At 33.6% G+C, this 20,682-nt stretch overlaps 1 protein-coding gene across 1 annotated transcript in view; it reads left to right on the top strand.

The window, feature by feature from the left end:
* LOC102019004 overlaps positions 1–20,682 on the top strand; it is a gene marked incomplete in the record, with an annotated part of 405,168 nt that overhangs the window by 347,515 nt on the left and 36,971 nt on the right. Inside the window, 2 exon segments of the mRNA XM_005414632.2 lie at positions 8,066–8,237; positions 18,729–18,890. Coding sequence (XP_005414689.2) covers positions 8,066–8,237; positions 18,729–18,890 — 334 coding nt within the window.

Consider the following 20,682-nt stretch of genomic DNA (forward strand, 5'->3'; position numbering starts at 1 on the left):
CAAAATCTGAATTTTTGAAGCATCACTATCATACCATAAGTGGGATATTCTATGCCTAATTTCATGTGGCAGGTCACAGTCCAAACACGAGTGGACTAAAAATACTGTATACAATTATTTTTAGACTCTGTGTGTTAGGTGTATATGAAACATAAATGAATTTTAGGTTGAAAGTTAGGTCCCATCCCTTTGATCTCTCTTTATGTGTATATTCTTTCCAAAATCTGCAATTCTAAACCCTTCTAGTCTCAGGCATTCTTGAGAAGTAATATTCAACTTGTCTTTAATCCTTTAAATATGTGGCATATCACTTGAAATAAATAATACAGAACTAAGTGATATCAGTAGCATGGTAAGTTAGGGAGACTCAGATCCTTCTCTCCATAAACACCAATTCAGCAACAATTCATGGACAAATTCCCTTTCTGAGACAACAGAATTAATTTCAACTTCTTATACCTCAGGAGAATGTGAAACCAGATTCACCGAAGCTTACAGAGAGATTTGAGATCCTTACTTGCCAGAAGTCCTTTCCATGGCCCAGGATTTCAGGACATTGGTCTTGGAAATGATTTTATAGATAGTATACCAAATGCACAGACAATAAAAAGTACAACAAGTAGGGCTATATTAAACTGAAAAGGTTCCTCACAATAAAAGAAGATATCAACAGGATGAAGCCTGTAAAACAGGTGAAATATTTGTAAACTGTGTGTCTGACAAGGGATTAAGCTTCCAAATACATAAGGAAGTCCTACGAGTCAGTAATTAAAAAGCCTAAAAACCTCATTTAAAAATAGACAAAGGACTTAAACATTTTCCAAAGAAAACATACAAATAGCCTATCTCTCTATAAAAATTTACTCAACATCACTAATCACCAGAGAAATACAGGTCAGAACCACAATGGCATACCCCCTCAGAGTTATTAACATGCCTATTATTTTGAAAAGACCCAAAAAACAGAAAACAAGTATTGGTAAGGCTGTGGGGAAATTTTGAAATTTTCACTGTTGGTAGGAGTACAAAATGATGCTGCTTCCTAAAGTGATTAAAAACTGAACTACAGTATGACCCAGCAATTCCACTTCTGCATGCTTATCCAAGCCAATTGAAGTCAAAATTTCAGAGAGAGCTCTATCTATTCCCATGTTCTGTCAACATTATTCACAGTGGCTAAAATAAGCACCCAACCTAAGTGTGTAATGAGAGATGAATGGATAAAGACAATGTGATAGAAACATATAATGGAATAGTATTTAGCCTCTAAAAGTAAGAAAATTACATTATATACAACAACATGGATAAACCTGAAGGACATTATGCTTAGTGAAATAATCTAGATATACTTGAGCAGTAGCAGCAAGTCTCTGTCTATCCTATCCAGGCTACAAGCCTATTGGTTGGTGCCACCCACACCCAGGGAGGTATTAAATTTAATACCTCCACATTTAACAAGCTTATCTATTTTTGTCTACATTTTAATATGTAAATCTTCTTTCTTGTTCTCCTGAACAAATCATGCTCTGCTGAACAGATATGGAATCCATGAATACCCTCTCATGTTTAATATTTTCTCTTTATGGTATCTAAATATTTGATAAAATTAATTGACCTCAATTCTTTTTTAAAGGCATGTAATAATAACTGTGTTTCTTTCCCTGCCCTCATTCCACTACAATCACCTTGTGTGCACTGTCTGTAAATCTTCTTTCATAGTCCTAATTTCCCATCTATTTATTTTTTAATTTTAATTTTTATTAGTATAAGTATGTAATAATTACACTTTTTGTGGGGAGTTGGTACATACACATAACATCCTAATTCTTTTTAGGTTCCCTCCCCCACATGCTTTCATTTCTTGGCCCCCTTTCCATTGGAAAAGATTTATCTCCTTTTTCCTCTTACTCATCCTTTATTTTGTTTTTCCTTACCTATGTACTTATGAAGGAACTCATCTGACAGGAAAGCCTCAAAACTATTTGTCTTTAGAATATGTGAAATCACATAAGCTCCTTTCCTTCTCATGTGTAATGTTAGTTTTCACAGTACATTAATGTCCCAAACAGCTGTGCTGTCCATGCCATTCTATACTTCCTGCTATCTGTTATACCTCTTCTGTTGGAAATTAAATCTCTGCAGCCTGTGTCTTGCACTTTGATAGGGTTTCAGGAGTGAAAGTTAATCATATCCTTTTCTTCCTTCATTTGATTGTATAATAAACAGAGAAACATGCTGAAGTAAGGCAGGTGGAGATAGAAGTACTAACTTTATTAATTATAAAGATTAATTGGAAAGTGAGTCGGCTATATGGACTTACTGGAGTCTGTTAGTTCCCTCCATAATCATTGAGATATTATTGGCCAATTGGCCAATTGTAGACTCCCTACAGGGACAAAAGAATCTACACATTCTTACACTAGGGAGACAATGTGAAGTTTACATGTGCTGGTTGGATTTATTTCACTTATGAGTATGGTCTCTAGTTGGATCCATTTACATATAAAAGCCTGAAGTTTATCTTTCTTTATAACTAAGGAATATTCCATTGTGTAAAAATACTGCAGCTTTTTTATCCATTCCTCAGTTGATGGCCACTTGGGTTCTTTCCATGATTTAGCTGTTACAAGTTGTGCTGCTATAAACGTGGGTGCACATATATCGCTATGATATGATGTTTTTAATTTTTCTGAAAAAATACCCAGAAGGGGAACAGCTGAGTTGAATGGGACCTCTAACCTTGTTTACTGAGGACTCTTTAGATTGATTTCCACAGGGAAATCAATCAACCCTACTGGGTTGCACCAGTCTGCTGTTCTTCAATCTGTGTTCTCAGACCAACTCACTCTTCAAGGCTCTGTCCAACCTAAGGTCACCCTTCAGAAGACTGTCATGCTTGCCCGATATGACCACATCAATGGTCAGATTTGTCTTCTGAGCTTACGCTCCTTGTCAGCAACACTTACCAACTGACCAAGCTGATGGAGTTTGTGCTCTTAGCTTTTCATGGCTAATCTTACTAATTTCTTATCTCACTAGGTCACCATCCTCTATCTCTGTTTTTTCCCCTTCCTCTAACCAGAATCTAAATATCTGAGTGTCCTTGTGTTTTGCCATGAGGGACACTGCATTCCTATGGATGAGTATGCCTAGCACAGTTTTGAACAGTGATGCTTCAACTGTTTCTTCAACAGTTTTACCATGGTGTTTAATGGTGTTTCTTCAACAGTTTTACCATGGGACACGCCTGCTATTCCAGGTTGTTTAATCTAAAGTCAGATTGGTTGATTTCTTCCATTTAGTGAAGTCTTGAGAAAATTACTTTTCCTCACTGTAAAATCAGTTTCTTTACCTGTATTGTGGAAATAAAATAACCACTTTACAGGATATTTTTGAAGATTCAATGCGTAAATTCATGTGGAATACTTTAAAATTACCTAGTTCTTGATATATTTCCCATAACTTTAAGATATTACACAATTATCATTTAAAACTGTAGTTGGGTTTTATGTGGTAGTCATGTACTGGAAGGCCCATCTTTAGTCACTGACAAGTGCCATTTTGAAGTGAAAATATGCGAGTAATCCTCTCAATTGCATTCAGTATGCTTCCTTTGGGTTACACAAAAGAAGCATCTGTGGAAAAGTACAATGTTATGGGGACCAAACATTGAATAGATGTTAGTCACTAATTCACTCTTCTCAGTCTCAGAAGCCACAAATCTTCCTCAGACCCTGCATGGTCTAAGTCTTACCTACTTTCCTGACTTCGCTTTTCACAAGCTCTTCTCAGCACTAAAACTCTGTCCACATAATTTTTTCCTCAAACAGACTTACTGGTTTCCAGCATAAATAATTCCCAGTCTGCTTCCAATAAGTACAAAGCATTTTCTCCTTCTCTACTTCCACCTTTTACTCATCCTTCAGTTTTGGTGCATTGATCTCATCCGCTAGAATCCTTAGTCACCAGATTTCCAGGAATGCACTTGCAAAATATGTTTGACTTCTCTGTGGTAGAAGCTACCACAAATATGTTTTTATTGGTATATGTTTGCAGTACATGATAATTACATTTGTTGGGGGAATTGGTACATATATAGTTCAGATATGAATCATTTGTTATCCCATTTCCCCAGGTTACTACAGAAATATATATATATATATATATATATATATATATATATATATATATATATGTTCTAATACAAATTATATTTGCTTGAAGAATTTTTATATATATATATGTATAGCTTTTATTTTTTCCCTGCTCCTCCTTCTCCCTCTTCTCTCACTTCTTTCCCCAGCATTCTGTTCCCCAGTGTTTCCTTTCCCATCTCCAAAAGATTTCCCTGTTTTCTACCATCTGTCCCTTATTTTACTCTTCAATTATTTACATTTTGGATTTCTCATATAAGAGAAATCATAATACATTTATCATTTTGTGTATGATTTATGAAACCTAACTTTATGGTCTCAAGATCCATCCACTGTTCTTCAAATGACATGAATATATCTTTTTTAATGATAATACTCTATTGTATATTCATACCACATTTTTTTATCCACTTGTCTGTTGGACATCTAGGTTGTCTCCATAATTTAGATATTTGAATTGCACTGCTATAAACATGAGTATGAATATGTCACTGTCATTTGGTGCCTTTTAAGTTGGGGGAAGATACCCAGGGAAGAAATAACTCAGTCAAGCAGAAGTTCTATTTTTAGTTTTTTGAGGAATTTCCATACTAATTTCCATAGTGGTTGTACTAGTTTACATTCTCATCAACAGTGGAAAGGGATCATTTTCTCCTACTTATTGACTAGTATTTTTTGTGCCCCTGATGACAGCCATTTTACTGTTGCAAATGGAATTTCAGTGTTGCTTTGATTTGTATTTTTCTAATGGCCAGGGATGTAAATATTTTTTCATGTATTTTATGAGCCATTTGTTCTTTTTCCTTGCAGAAGTGTCTATTCACCATATTTGCCCATTTTTTTATTGTTTTTTGTTTGTTTGTTTGTTGGTGTAATCTACTTTTTTACCAAATTCTTTATACATCCTAATTTATTTTTTTATTTTAAAGGGAGAAAAGAAACTATACAGAATTTCAAAACAAGATGATAGGAAATTAACAGTGGTTATTATATTGCATTTTTTTATCTTCAGAGTGGTTGCTCAGATTACCAGATACAGGCATGCAAAATTGATCAAACAATATAAGCACTGTCTCTTTCAATGAACTAATAGAAATTAGTAGTACAATTATCATAGCTCTCTTGTGTATATATACAGATCTTTTCTTTTTTTTTTTCTTCCTTCTTTTCTCTTTTACCCCATCCAAGTTGTTCTTTCCTTTTGAGCAGTGTCTTTCCCTTTCACTGTATCTGTCGTACCTTTTGGATCTTATTTACTCTTTCACTATCTTAGACTAGGGAGTTACTACAATCTTTACACATGTGAGTCTGGTTTATTTCACTTATGATATGGTCTCTAGTTGCATCCATTTACTTATAAACCCTGAAGTTTATCTTTCTTTATAGATGAGTAATGTTCCGTTGTATAGAAATACCACATATTTTTTAATCCATTCCTTCACTGACTGGCATTTGAGTCATTTTCAAGGTTTAGCTATTACAAATTGTACTTCTATGAACATGGGTGAGCATATATCACTGCTGTGTGCTGTTTTCATTTCTTCTGGGAAAATACTCAGAAGGGTAACAGCTGGGTCAAATGGGACCTCTAATCCTAGTTTTTTGAGGAATCTCCACACTGACTTCCACAGTGGTTGTACCAATCTACACTCCCACCAACAATGGGGAAGGGTTCCTTTTTCTACACAACCCTGCCAGCATGTGTTCTCAGTTGATTTCTTGATGATAGCCATTCTTTCTGGGGGGAGATGCAAGCTCAGTGTTGTTTTAGTTTGCGTTTCTCGAATTACCAATGATGTTGAACTTTTTTCATATATTTATTTTCCATTTGTATTTCTTCATCTGATAAGTGTCTGATTCTTAGCCTTCTATTGGAGGAGTACTTGACAAAAATTATTTCCAGTTCTGTGAGTTGTTTCGTCACTCTTTCAATTGATTCTTTTGCTTTGTGTAAGTTTTTAATTTAATATAATCCCATTTGTTGATTGGTGGTAGTGTTTCTTATACATTTGGAATCTTGTTCAGAAAATCCAAGCCTGTGCCTATTTCTTCAAGTATTTTCCTATTTAATCTTCCAGAAGATTTCAATGTTTCTGCTTTTATATACAGGTCTTTGATCCATTTTGATTTTATGTTAGTACAAAGTGAGCAATGTGAATCTAGAATTGTTATTCTGCACATGTATAACCAGTTTTTCTAACAGAATTTGTTAAAGATACTACCTTTTGAGTTATTTGTTCTTAACCCATGCGGTATTGACAATGATGATCAGGTCTCTTCTTTTGCTTATAAGCTCCACGCTGACAAGAATTGTACCTTTCATTTCAATGGTTCCTACTGGCCTCACCTTTTGCCCCCTGTGTAACAAGCATGAATATATTCTACATCAGTGGACCATCTCATGCACAGAATTATGATAGCCATAGTGACAGATTTGTCCAAGGGCCTCAACGTTCAGAGGAACAAAAATTATCTTCTCATTTTCTAGCTTTATTGTGACAGTGCCATTTCTATAAAGGCTTCAACAATTAAGCAGAAACAGATGCACATGTCACCCACATATAGGATATTTTTTAAAAAAATATCTTTAGCAGGGAGCACCTTTAGCTCAATGATAAATTCTTGCCTAGCATGTACGTGGCCCTGTCTTCAATTATCAGAACAGATCTTTAGTAGTATACTTCAATGAAGTGTAAATCTCACAACCTCATAAAGGACTCTAATATTCTTAAGTACTGTTTTCCCTCTATTTCCGTGGTCCATTCTCAAAACAAACATATATTTTGTAGAGACACAAATTTTCCCAAATCATAGAATGATTATTGATAGGAATAGAAATTTTTAAAACTTTTGTCTGCAGGATGAAAATCAGCAATTTAGGAAGTCAGAGATTTAATTTCATGTGTGGACACAGAAAGATATCTTACGGCCATGTGGATTGGTCTATTACATTTTGTGTTAATAATGTTTTGAGAATAATAGTTTAATGTGACTTGAGCTTGTTGTATCCAACCAGATTATCAGAGTTCAGGAGCAGAAATTAATATTCAGTACTTCTAAAAAGTTGTCTGGTATATCTTAAGATTGCTTTCAAGTAGTTATCAGTTCCAGATTCAAATTATATAACATAAGGATCACTTTTAATTTTATGCACCAAAGCTAGAGTTTAGAAATTAGTTAAACTGTGGACTAGGTCAGCTCGTGGCAATCTGATCTTTCTTCCATGATCTGCATGCTGGGAACTTCTCTATTTGCATTTTTGTATCTTTATATGTATATAAAGAGTAGATCTAATTTGTATTAGTACTTACTGTCTACATAGTAGTTATGGATTTAAGATATTTTTCATGCCCATTGTACAAAACTAATATTAATTTCTTCCGAGAATGTAGTAGTTAAGAAAATATTGCTTACCATATTGTCTATAATATTTCAGCAACCAGACATAAACGATACTCTCTTTTATTAAAATACACCAGAAATTGAAAATCTTGCTCTAATAGTTTGAGATACACTAGAAGTATTGTTTAAACTTAATTAGAATCCAGATTTAAATCTTATTCTATATGTGTTTTGCCAGTAGCACTTTAATACATATATAAAGCACATGTGGTAGTATTTCTGTTTCATAATAAACTCATAAGTTGTTTTAATTTTCTTGTCATAAGCCTGAATTTTAATGACTTATGGTGAGAATTATCTTCTGATTTTTAATATTCATTCATTTATCTTTAAACAACAATGCATATAGTATTACATAGATAGTAATGTTTTACACACTGTTAACACAAAGATAATATATACTGTCTTCCTTTATATATTTATGTATGATTAATATTGACAAATAAATTGAGTTTCAATTTATACATATTTAAGTAAATTGAAATATATTTTAATCTTGATTTTTGTAGTAGTCCCTAAGACACGTGTATTCAAGTATGAAATAGAATTTGAATCTGAAGTTATGAAGTCTAACTTGGAATCCACCTTGGATTTGGATTTGACCACACAAAGTTATAATATCCAAAGTGAAACAATATCATTGGTCTTCAAGCTAATATTTACACCGAAGAAACCATTCAGGTAAACCTGCTTTCTTTGCCTTTTTTCTTAAAAAATATTATTAGTAATTTAAACTAAATAATGCTGTTTTTTGTTCCATTTTTCATTATTTGGTTAAATTTATTTCTTTGATACTATTAAGAGAAATATTTTGGGCTTGATTATTCTAGCTAGTAAGCTATGTAAAGTATTCTGATAAGAGTAAAACAATCCAAATGGTTGTAAATATAAGATATATTTCAAGAACTATGATCTCCCTAGTGTCAATAGGATATCATATTAACAGAAAGGATCAGGCCATTTTATAAAATCTTTATTTTAAAAATCTGACCAGGTGATATACATTAGCAGTGTGACATTTCTTGATGCTACTTCTCAGAACAGAATCCACTCATTGATGAAAACGTCTGCCTTTGTCAGATATTGCAACTGCTTTCATTAGCATTTAATGGGTAACTGGGCATCCCAGTGGATCTGTAAGAACAATGGGCTTTTGCTTGGAACCCAAATGGCAGAATAGTGACAAATAACAAAGTATACTCAGTATGCCACATAGAATCCAGACACCTGGAAAATAACAACTTAGCATAAGGAAAAAAAAAAAGTAGATCTCTGAGATTTGGGAGCAAACTGATGGGAAAATTAGAATCTACAGAGAAACTGAAGAAACAGACTGCAACATAGAGGAAAAAAAAAATGAAGCTGTCTGGAAACTTACCTTAGTTCCCAAGGAGGGCAGCCTATTTCCTCAAACACAAAGTAAGCTCCCCAGGTTAGAGACTACAGGAAGAAGCAACAGATTAGGCCAGCAGTGCTACCCATAGAAAAACCTACAGCTATTGTAAACAGCAAAAGCAGTGTAGAGTATTACTCTGAAAGTGATTTTCTCTATATGCAGGTAACTTTGATAAGGAACCTGGTACAGTGCCTGCAACATCACCAGAGAGTTTTTAATTCAGGTGCCATTTCAGGAAAAGGTTGATTATTTAGGACTGAGCCTCAGAACAATTAAAAGCAACTTCACTTCAGGGTTCCAAGTGCTACACACCCATGGTGATTGGGTGATAGAGCTAAGAGAAACAGTCCTGAAGAGGGTGCAAGCTAGACATAGACCCACTGAGAAATATAACCACAGGCTAGGGAGGAAATGAGGTTTTGCTCTCCAGGGTGAAAAGCCAAACCCAGTGTTTACCTTTCACACATTGCTGGATCTGAAAATGTTGTCATTAAGTACAGAAGTCTGCTTTATTCTTTACCCTATTGCGTACATCCACCACAGAGCACAGGTTCGATTGGTTTTCCCCATTTACTGATGTAATCAAATATAAGCCTGGTCTGGGATGGTTGCCACATCCTTGGATGATCAAGCAGCGGGATGCTACAATAGCAGGATACTTCACAAACCCATAGGCTGTAAGGCTAGGCAGAGCAAACCATGACTACCTGGATTTCAAACTGTGGATACTGGTAAAAATTTGCTTGTTCAAAAATACAGAGAAAGATTTGTAGACTAATTTTTTTTTTTTTTTTTTTTTTTTTTTTTTTTGTTTTTTCTCCGGTACTGGGAACCGAACTCATGACCTTGCGCTTGCCAGGCAGGCGCTTTTGCCGCTGAGCTAAATCCCCAGCCCTTTTTTCTTTATTTTCATTTCCTTCTTTGCTGGAATTTGGGGATTTGAGGGTTTTTCCTTTTCTTTTTTCTCCTTTTTCTTCTTTTCCTTGGGCTTTCTTATCCTTTACTTTTCTAATTCTACCTCATTTCCTTTTACTCCTTAATAGGATACTTTATCTCGTTTTCTCTCCTTCTCATCTTTCAGTGCTTAAATTTTCAAATTTTTTTCTTTCATTCTTCTGTTCTTCACTTCTCCTCTAGTATAACCATTAAACTTTATTCATCTTTAAATAGATAACTCTGCTGTTACTCTTGAATTCGTTTCTATTGTTAGTGGAGGTTTTGTTGTCACATTTATTGCATACTTACTGTATACTAGTATTTGGTTAGCCTTAGTGTTTATCCTATAATTATAGATCTCTTCTCCATACTTGAGGGTGGTAAATTATTGGTTCTTACATGACGTCAGTATCCAGTTTGTCTTTGATATTATTGTCGCTGATTTTGTTGTTATTGCCAGGTTGTGGTAATAGTTGCTATGATTAGATTTTCTCTGCATGCCAATATCCAGATTATTTTTGTGTCATTAGTAATAATGAAGTCCATTCTCAGAGAACTGGGTGTTGGATCAATTACACTGAATCATCCAACTTCAAATTAATGAGGTGGTCAGACCTTGGGGCAGAGGCAACGGCCTATAGTTAGTCATACCAAGATTGCATCAATGAAAAGGAGTCACTAACTAAAGAGATCTTCATAATAGCAACAAATTCTTTCCAGTAAAGCTCCCTAAAACATCAGCACAAAATAAAACAAGACCAAAAAACCCAAAAAACTAAAAACATGAGTGGACAAGACAGCAAAATGCCTCCAAAAACTCCAAACTCCCACAAAGCTGATCCATCAGCCTCTGAGTGCGGTGATTACAGGCATGTGCCACCACGCACTGGTTGAGGAACAGAATTTTTTATTCCTTTTCAAGATAAAAAAACAATAAAAAAGATACAGAATTTCAAAACAAGATGATAGGAAATTAACAATGCTTATTATATTGTATATTGTTACCTTCAACATAGTTGCCCAGACTACCAGATATAGGCATGCTAAATTAATCAGGCAGTGTAAGCACTGTTACTTTCAATGAACTATTAGAAATTAGTAGTACAATCATCTTAGCTATCTTGTGTACATATTTTTTCCCTTCTCTCTTTTCTCCTTTTCCCCATCCAAGTTGAGCAGTTTCTTTCTCTTTCACAATATCTATTGTACCTTTTGGGTCTTATTTACTCTTTCAGTTTCTTAACACTAGGGAGACAATACGATGTTCACACGTGCAAGTCTGGTTTCTTTCAGTTACGAGTATGCTCTCTAGTTGCATCCATTTACTTATGAAAGCCTCCAGTTTATCTATTTTTTATAATTGAGTAGTAGTTTATTGTATAAAAATACCACATCGTTTTTATCCATTCTTTAGTTGATGGACATTTGGGTTGTTTCCCAGATACAGCTATGACAAATTGTGCTACTGTAAACATGGGTGCACATATATCACTGTGGTGTCACTGTGGTATGATGCTTAAAAGCTATTAGGAATAAGCCGTGAATCACTTATAAGTGTAAACCCAACACAGTTTCCAGACTTTGCAACACAAGCCTTATAGGCCAAGACAGCTTGGAGTGAAGTGCTGCAAGCCCTAAAAGAAAAGAACTTTCAAATCACACTTATTTTTTTATTTTAAAGATAAAAGAATGAAAACCTATTAACAAACATACATACATTTACAAAATAACACAAAAGCAATACAAGCAATATAGAATTTCAGACAAGGTGATAGGAAATAAACAATGGTTGTCATATTACATATTGGTATCTTCAAATTGGTTACACAGATAAACAAATGTAGTCAAATCAGACTTATATGTCCTGAAAAATATTTTTCAAGAACGATGTAAAGGAAAAGGCATTTCTGTGAAGAAAGAGCACGTTATGAAAGTCATGATCATGAAACCAACACCACAAACAATTCTCAAGGGCATCCTAGAAAGAGATAGTGAAGTGAACAATATCAAAAACTCTAAAATCATAAATACGCCAGGCAGGATGAGCAGTTTAGCAGAAGGGGAAAAAAAGGAAATCAACAACATGAAAATTATGCAATGACAGGAATAAGTCAATAGCTTTCAGTGATAACTCTCAATGTCAGTAGCGTCAATTCCCTAATCAGAAGACACAGATTGGAAGAATGGATGAAGAAAAAAACTCAACATTATGATGTATATAAGAAATGTGTTTAATCAAAAAAGGAATTCACAAACTAAAAATCAAAAGATAGCAGATTCCATACGATGGGAATTCCCCCAAAATCAGATGTAAGCATCCTATTTTAGTCACGGTGAACTTCAAGGCAAAACTGATCATCAGAGGCAAAGAAGGTCCCTACATACTGATTAAAGGGAAAATGCAACAATTATAAACACATATACCCCAAACAATGGCATACCTAACTTCATAAAATAAACACTATTGGACATAAAATATCAGATAAACACAACACAATTACAATGGGGGACTTCAGTACCCTATCTTCACAAATAGATCAAATAGAAAAAAAATCAAAGAAATATCACAGTTGAAACAAACTATTAAATAAATGGACTTAATAGATATCCACAGAGTGTTCCACCTGACAATAATAAAATACACATTCTTCCCAGCAGCACATGGTACATTCTTCAAAATAGATCCCATGCTAGCCCATAAAGTACGTTTAAGTAAATGCAAATGACTCAGAATTATCCCATACATATTATCAGAAAATTCTGCAATGAAACTAGAAATCAGTGACAAAAGAAACCACAGAAATCATGCAAATGAATGAAAATTAAACAGTACACTCCTTAGTCATCAGTTAATTATGGAAGAAATCAAAGAAGAAAAAAACAGTTCCTAGAATCAAACTCTAATGCCAACAAAATATACCAGGCCTCGAGATGCAATATCAGCATTTCTAAGAGGGAATTCTGTAACTGTGAATACTCAAATCAGAAAAACAGATAAAAGCCAAATAAATAACCTAATCATGTACCTCAGAATCCTAGAAAAGCACAAACAACCCAAATCCAAATCTTCTACAAGGAAGGAAATTATAAAGATCAGAGCAGAAATTAGTGAAATTAATAATAAAAAACACAAAGAATCAATGAATTAAACAGCTGGTTCTTCAAAAGAGTAAACAAAATAGACAAAGCCTTAGCCAATATTACTGGAAAAGGAAAGAAAAGGCACAAATCAAATAACTAAAAGTGAAAAAGTTGAAATCACAATGAATACCCCTGAAACACATATTATTAGTAACTACTTTGAGAACCTGTAGTTCAATAGATTGGAGACTCTAGATAAAAGGGATACTTTCCTAGAGACATTTGAATTACTAAAACAGAATAAAGAAGATACAGAAATCCTGAATAGTCAGATAACAGGCAATGATACTGAAGGAATATTAAAAAAAAAAAAAAAGAAAAGAGAAACTACCACTTAAGGAAAGACAAAGACCTAATAGATTCATCAGTAAATTCTACAAGAACTTTAGGGAAGATCTAATGCAGATACTCCTTTGGTTCTTTAATGAAACTGAAAGTAAAGAAGTACTCCCAAAATAATTTCAAAACAAGAAAAGACTCAACCAAAAAAGAGAACTATATGTCAACCTCTTTAACATAATAGATGCAAAGATCCTCAATAAGATACTGGCAAACAGAAAACAGCAAATCATCAAAAAAAATCATACATCATGATCAGGTATGCTTCATCCTAAGGGTGGCGGGTTGGCTCAACACGTTGAAACCAATAAATGTAACACAGTATGCAAACAGAAGGAAGAACAAAAAGTCAGATGATCATCTCAGTAAAATCCTATAAGCCTTTGATAAAAGCCAACATCCATTCATGATAAAAACCTTGAAGAAAAAGGTTATAAAAGATCCTTACCTCAACCTGATGAAAGCTACTTACGACAACCAAAGGCTAGCATAATATTAAAAGTTGAAAATCTGAAAGCTTTGCCTTTAAAATCAGGAACATGATAAATATGTTCACTATTACTACTCCTGTTCAATACAGTTCTCAAAATTATATCCAGAAAACTCAGTAAAGGGAAAAAAGGGATATGTACAGGAAAGGAAGAAATCAAACTATCATTGCAGATGATATGTTTCTGTGCACAGAAGACCCAAGAAATTGAATCACAAGAGTCCTAAAATTATTAGCCAAATTCCAATGCAAAGCAGAATACAAAATCAGCACACAAGAATCAATAGCACCCCTGTACACCAAGAATGCACTCACAGAGAAAGAAATAGGAGAACAGTATCACTCACAATAGCATGGAGAAAAATTGACTACTTTGGAGTTAACCTTACCAAGGAATTCAAAGACCTCTATAATGAAATCTGTATTATAAATGGTGATATCAGAAAATGAAAACCTATCCCCTGTTCCTGGATAGGTAGAGCACATATTGTCAAAATGACCATATTGTCCAAACTGATAAACAGATTTAATGCAGTCCTAATCAAAATATCAACAGTATTCATCACAGATGTAAACAATCATAAAACTCACATGAAACAAGACGTGACCCAGAATAACAAAAGCAATCTTGAGCAACAAGAACAAAGCAGGAGACATCACAATCTTGGACCCCAAGGTATACTACAAAGCTAAAATGATAAAAAAAGAAACGGTTTTGACAGAACACGAGGCATGTGGATCAAAGGACCAAAATAGAGGATGCAGAAACAACACCAGGTACATGGAGCTATCTGAACTTTGCCAAGTGGTGCGGGGAAACTGGCTATCCACATGCAGAAGTCTGATGCTAGACCTGTAGCTCTCATCATGTAATAAACTGAAATGAAAATGGGTCACAAATTTAAATTTTAAACAGAGACATTAATTTATTGGAAGATAAAACAAATAAAATTTTTGAGCACATGTACAGGGAAAAGTCTCCTGAATAGGATGCCAGCTGCACAGGAAATAGTACGAATAGTCAACAAGTGGGCTTGTGTCAAATTAAAAAGTTTCTGGACAGCATAGCAAACAACCAATAGAGTGAAGAAACCAACTACAGAATGGGAAAAAATTTACCAGCTATTCCCCAAATGAAGGGATGTTATCTAGAATATACAGAGAACTAAAGATAAAAATTAGACCTTTCAAAATGAGTGACCCAATCAAAAATTCTTCTCAAAAGAAATACAAAATAACAAATAAATGCATGAAAAAATGTTCAACTGTGTCCATTAGAGAAATTTTAAATTATAATGATGATGTGATTTCACCTTACTTTAGAAAGAATGGCCATCTTCAGGAAATTAGATAATAGCAAGGGATCGTTGAACCTTTGGGAAAAAAGAATTCTACATTATAGGTGGCAAACTAATACATCCACTATGGAAGTCAGTATGAAGTTTCCTTAATTAACCAGTGTTACTCTCCTACTATCTTGTTTTGAGTTTATGTATCATTGTTTTAATGTTTTTTCTCTTTAAAAAAATTAAAACTAGAAATTCAAATTGACCTAGCCATTCCCCTTCTAATTATCTATCTGAAAGAGTTAAAGATATCATATATATATATATTTTTTCGGTTTTTTTGGTTTTTCTCTGGTACCGGGAACCAAACTCACGACCTTGCGCTTGCCAGGCAGGCGCTTTTGCCGCTGAGCTAAATCCCCAGCCCCTAAAGATATCATATTATACTGGTACATGCGTACCAATGTTAATAATAACACAACTCATAACAGCTAAATCTTGGGAGCAGCCTATATGCCCATTAATACATGAATCAATAAAGGAAACCTTGCATTTATACACAATGCAATCCTGCTGCGCCATAAAGAAGGATAAGCTTGGGTTATTTGTAGAACAGTGGATGCACTTTGGGACAATAAAATTAAGTGAAGTTTATCAGACACATCAGTAGCACGTGATTTCTCTTATATGAGAAAACCAAAATATAAATAAAGAATAAATAAAAAACAATAGGATAGAAGGAGAAGTTTTTCACAGAGTTAAAGAGACTGAGAGATGGAGGGAGGGGAGTGCAAGAGGATTACTAAAAGAATTATGTTATGTATATGTACCAACTCTCCACAAAGAATGTAAGGGTTATGTATTGTAACATGTACCCATAAAAACAAACACTGGGTTTTAGATAATTGTCCTACAGGAAATGTCACCCAGTGTTTTTAAGTATACTTTTTCGGGCAACCAATAGTTAGCAGCTATTAATATTATATGATATTTCACATCTGAAATGGAAATTTTTTGTCTGAATGTAGAGAAAATGGTAAAAACTACAGTATGCACAAAGTGTAATATACACACTAGTAATTAAAAATCAATTGAAACTATTACTTGTGCTTTAAATCATTTTTAGTATTTGCAGGTTCTATTTGATGTAACTATTTATTGCTACGAGTGTATTTCCAATAAGATAGCAGTGTCATCTTCCAGAAACAATAATAAAGCTAGGAGAAGATGAAATATATAAATATTGGCATTAAAGTGTTTGTATTTTCTTTCATTTTCATAATTTTCTGTTTATTTATTTATATTTTTACCTAAAGTTAGTATTATGTTAATTTAATGATTGGGTATTCCAGCAGCAACTAGAAGGGGAATAGTGTTAACAAGGTAAACTAACACAAGTGTGAACCTTTTTTAAAGCAGAGAGATGATAAATTAATTTCTCTTATTCTATCTTTAGAAATGCTAATTACCTTAGCTTAACTTGTACCTGGAAAATTTTAGCTGTGGCAGAGTTGAACATATAACAGTCAGAAGTTCTATTACAGAGTTTGAGGGGACAATTTATAAGAGATAATATCACATATTTATAGATCTACAATACTGACCATAATATGGTTCCCTCTGCCATCCTTGAAAGTGAGTGTGAAATACTGCAGAGAGAGGATTTATTTTCAAATTATGGGCCCAAAATGGTGATACACTACTCTCCCACTATCTGAAAGAATTGGACTATTGACTGGAATTACTCTGCAGTAGTCATGTGTATATGTTCATTAATTTACTAAAAATCTTTTCATTCATAAGGGAGACAAAACTCCCATAGTTTTGGAGTATGTAGTGTAGTGAAAGTTTTAATAGAGAAATACATGTGCAAATCTGAGAATGACCTAGAAGGAAGTAAATGGGGCTTAAGAAGAACTCCAAAAGATGAACATCAAAGTAGTAGGTCTTCTGGCTTCCCTGAAGTTATATCTGAAGTAAGATTTTGTATGAATGAAAACAACTGGAAAGAGCAATTGAGGTAGAGGAGGAAACAAATGAGAGATCATGGAGCAGGAAATGTTTGATACGAAATGAATGGTAAGGAGGCCAATCTTAACTAACGCAGCGAGTAAAGGTGAAAATCAGGTTGGATAATGTGCTTGGGTCCTTATCACATAGGTTCTTAAACTTACAACTTTGCCATTGATGCTATAAACAGTAAGAGCCTATTGAAGGATAAATAGAGAATTGATTTAGGAAAAAAATTATATACATGATTCATAAAATTTTGTAAGCTTTGTGTGATAATTTAATATGTTATCAATTGTTTTGTGCATATTTATGTCTGTCATTTCATGTTTCTAATATAGTTGGGAAGGTTCTCTGAAAGAGAACAAAATAAATAAATTCAAAATTTAAAAAAAAAAGCTCTGAATTCTTGAAGTTCTGTATTCCTTGGAAAACAGCAAAAGTCGAAAATTAGTTCCTGAACTACTGCAAAGAGAGGATTTAATTTCAAAGATAAGAGAATTAGTAAGAGGTATAGGTTTGGTGTTTCTATTTTGAATGTTTTAAGTATAGGATGGTATAGCAGTCGTAATTGCCTAAGCTGTATTGTATAGTATTCCTTTTTTTCTATAATGTTTATTTTACCAGTACCCTATTGAAATAAAAATTTTCAAATTTTGTTTCCACTTTCTTCATAGCATAAACAATGCAGTAGTAAATCTCCTTTCGCACATCAATTCTTGAACTCTTAGGAGCATATCTTTAGGGAAATTGCTAAGAGTATAATTGCTGGTATATTGTGTGCCATGCTCAAATTTGCTAAGATGTTGCCCAGTTGCTTCCTAAATGGTTGAATAATTTCACAGACCTACCTTTGGAAGTAAAGAGTTCCCAGGGTTGTTCTTGGTGACACTTGTAGATAAAGAGCTTGTGATTTTATTGTCCAATCCTGAATTATGATATTGCAACAACACAGTTATATGTCTGAGTCATTTCCACCTAGAAGTCTGTCTTAATATTCTTGCGTAACTCAATTGCCACTCAGTCATGGTACTCTGCAAGTGTATGGTCTTTAAAAATGTTAAATTAATTTTAAAAGCTTCAGTTATATGGGGCTTTGTAGGTGTTCACAGACCATGTGATCTTTCTATATAAAGCAGGAGGTGAAAAGATTTTCTCATAGTGTTTCATTTTGACAGAAATTCTTCAGATGGAATATTTATCATAAAACTTAAGTCCATTTGCCAAATTTATCCTGATTAGAATCTGTACTGGTTGTAGAAAATTTGCTATTCTACATAAATCATTGGAGTATATACAATTATTATAATTATAGATTAATTATAAATTCTAGATTAGATAAAATGCTCTGCAAAATAATTACCTCAAATGGATATGATAATATGAATTATTATCTACTAATTTTTCTTCAATGTAATTTACAGTCTTACACATTATTTAAGAATTAAATATCCCAATACTTTTGATGAAACCTCACAGTTTACTTACATTGGACTTTAGACTTTGATTTGCTATATTTGTTCTCTTTGCTTGTTTTCCTGCAGTAGCTTCTAAAATCACTTTTTATATTCAAGGTCTAATGTCTTACTGAAAATAGAAAGTGGAAAAGATGGAATCTGGAAGTTTCCCTTGGTCTTGATAGCTACTGATCCTGAGGTAGAGAACATCATTAACATAGAAGCAGTTGGTTTGCAAAAGGAATGTACTGCGGACTTTAGGCTGACAAGTCAGACAAGGTAACATACTAAATAAAAATATTAACTAGCTTTATAAATGTAATTTATGCAAAACTCTAATGAAATTTAAGATAGAAAACCCTCCACATCATCTTTTGTTAAGTCAAAGTGGTACTGCTTCTGTAGACTTCGTAATTTTTATAGACTTCATACATTTTTACTTAAAAATTGGAAAAGAAAGTGTAAAAAATCAGAACCAAAAAGAGAAGCAAAAACAAATAAGTAGGTATTGAAATGGAGAATAATATTGCTATTTGTTTTATAAAGAATGTTTCAATGTATTTTTTTCAAAGATACATGGGTTTTCTATCTCAGTTTTAATGGTGTTAAGTTGTTGAATTATTTACCTATATAGAAATGATTGGGTAGCCTATGCTGAATTCTTCTGCAGTCACCTCTTTTTCCCATCCGCAATTTCATGCAATCACTGATTTACTTTCTGTCTCTAAAACTTTGCCTTTTCTGGATATTTCATGTAAGTGAAAGCACATAACATGGTGTCTTTTGCATGTGATTTCTTGCATTATCTTTCTCTAAAGTTCAACAATTTTGCAGAACTGAATAGACCTCTATTCTATCCATTTCTGGAGTCCTGAAATGGTTGATTTTTTTCACATCTGTCCAATTTTGTAATTACTTTGGGGGGAGTGTATTTGTTCGCCTCATCTAGTCAATTGGAAGAGAATTCTGTAATACTTTAAATACACTGCCGGTGCATATGAATACGCCCTGAGATTATGTGTTTAAAGTGCTAAGATCTGATTATAAGTACTTTAATATTCTTAGATATAGAATTTGTTTAGGTCAGATCCATTCTTAATAAGGGTTAAGACTGTCCACTAAACACAGAAAGCTAATCTTTGATAGACAATGAAGGGTTTCATGTTACTGGGTCATAGTCCCCATTTGCTCTGCACAAAACCTGAGAGACAGGAATATGTGAGGGAAGTGCTTAACTTATTGGTTCTCTGTATTTTTAACACATAGTTTCACTGTGATTCATGCTGGCTAAGGCTTTGCACTATATTCATGACAGAAATTAGATTTCTAAAGGTATTGGGTGTACATGAATGCATTCTGCAAAAAACGAATGATTAATAGTTATATGTATAATCACTTGTTCTATTTGGGGCCCAAATGCAAGACTCTGTAGGTAGGGTGACTACAGAGTTTCCTATCTCAACCTGGTTTTTCTTGAGAATGAAAGAGGGCTCAATTAATAATTAGGCTAAACTGGTACATATCTAAACAAAACCAGCACTTACCATCAGTTATAGGCAATAACAAGATTTTTTTGGTATATGCAAACAGGAAGGTCAAATCATTAAAACATTTTTCATGTGCTTAGCACAGGAAACTGCTCTTTGGTTAAGTATTTATTCAGTTCTTTTGAGCATTTTTAAATTGGATATGTTTTATTTAACTGTTCAGCTTTGAAAATTCTTCTCATATTCTTTTTTTTATTTTTTCTTTTTTTGGGATCTGAAATCGAACTCAGGACCTCGCGCTTGCTAGGCAGACACTGTGCCACTGAGCTTTATCCCCAGCCCCTCTTTGCACATTCTTGATATCAAACTCTTGAACAGGATTTGTGTGGCACCAAAGTTTGTAATCTTGATAAAGTAACTTTGTCACTTTTTTCTTCATGCTTCTCTTGTTATGTCCAAGAACTCTTCATCTGAAATTAAATCTCAAATATGTTTTCCTATGTTTGCTTTAAAATTTTTGGAGTTTTACATTTCAAATTTAAAACAGTGCTATATTTTTTTTTTTTTTTTTTTTTTTTTTTTTG

Source organism: Chinchilla lanigera, unplaced genomic scaffold (genome assembly GCF_000276665.1).
Source record: "Chinchilla lanigera isolate Chin_1 unplaced genomic scaffold, ChiLan1.0 scaffold00192, whole genome shotgun sequence".
In the NCBI taxonomy this organism is placed as follows: domain Eukaryota; kingdom Metazoa; phylum Chordata; class Mammalia; order Rodentia; family Chinchillidae; genus Chinchilla; species Chinchilla lanigera.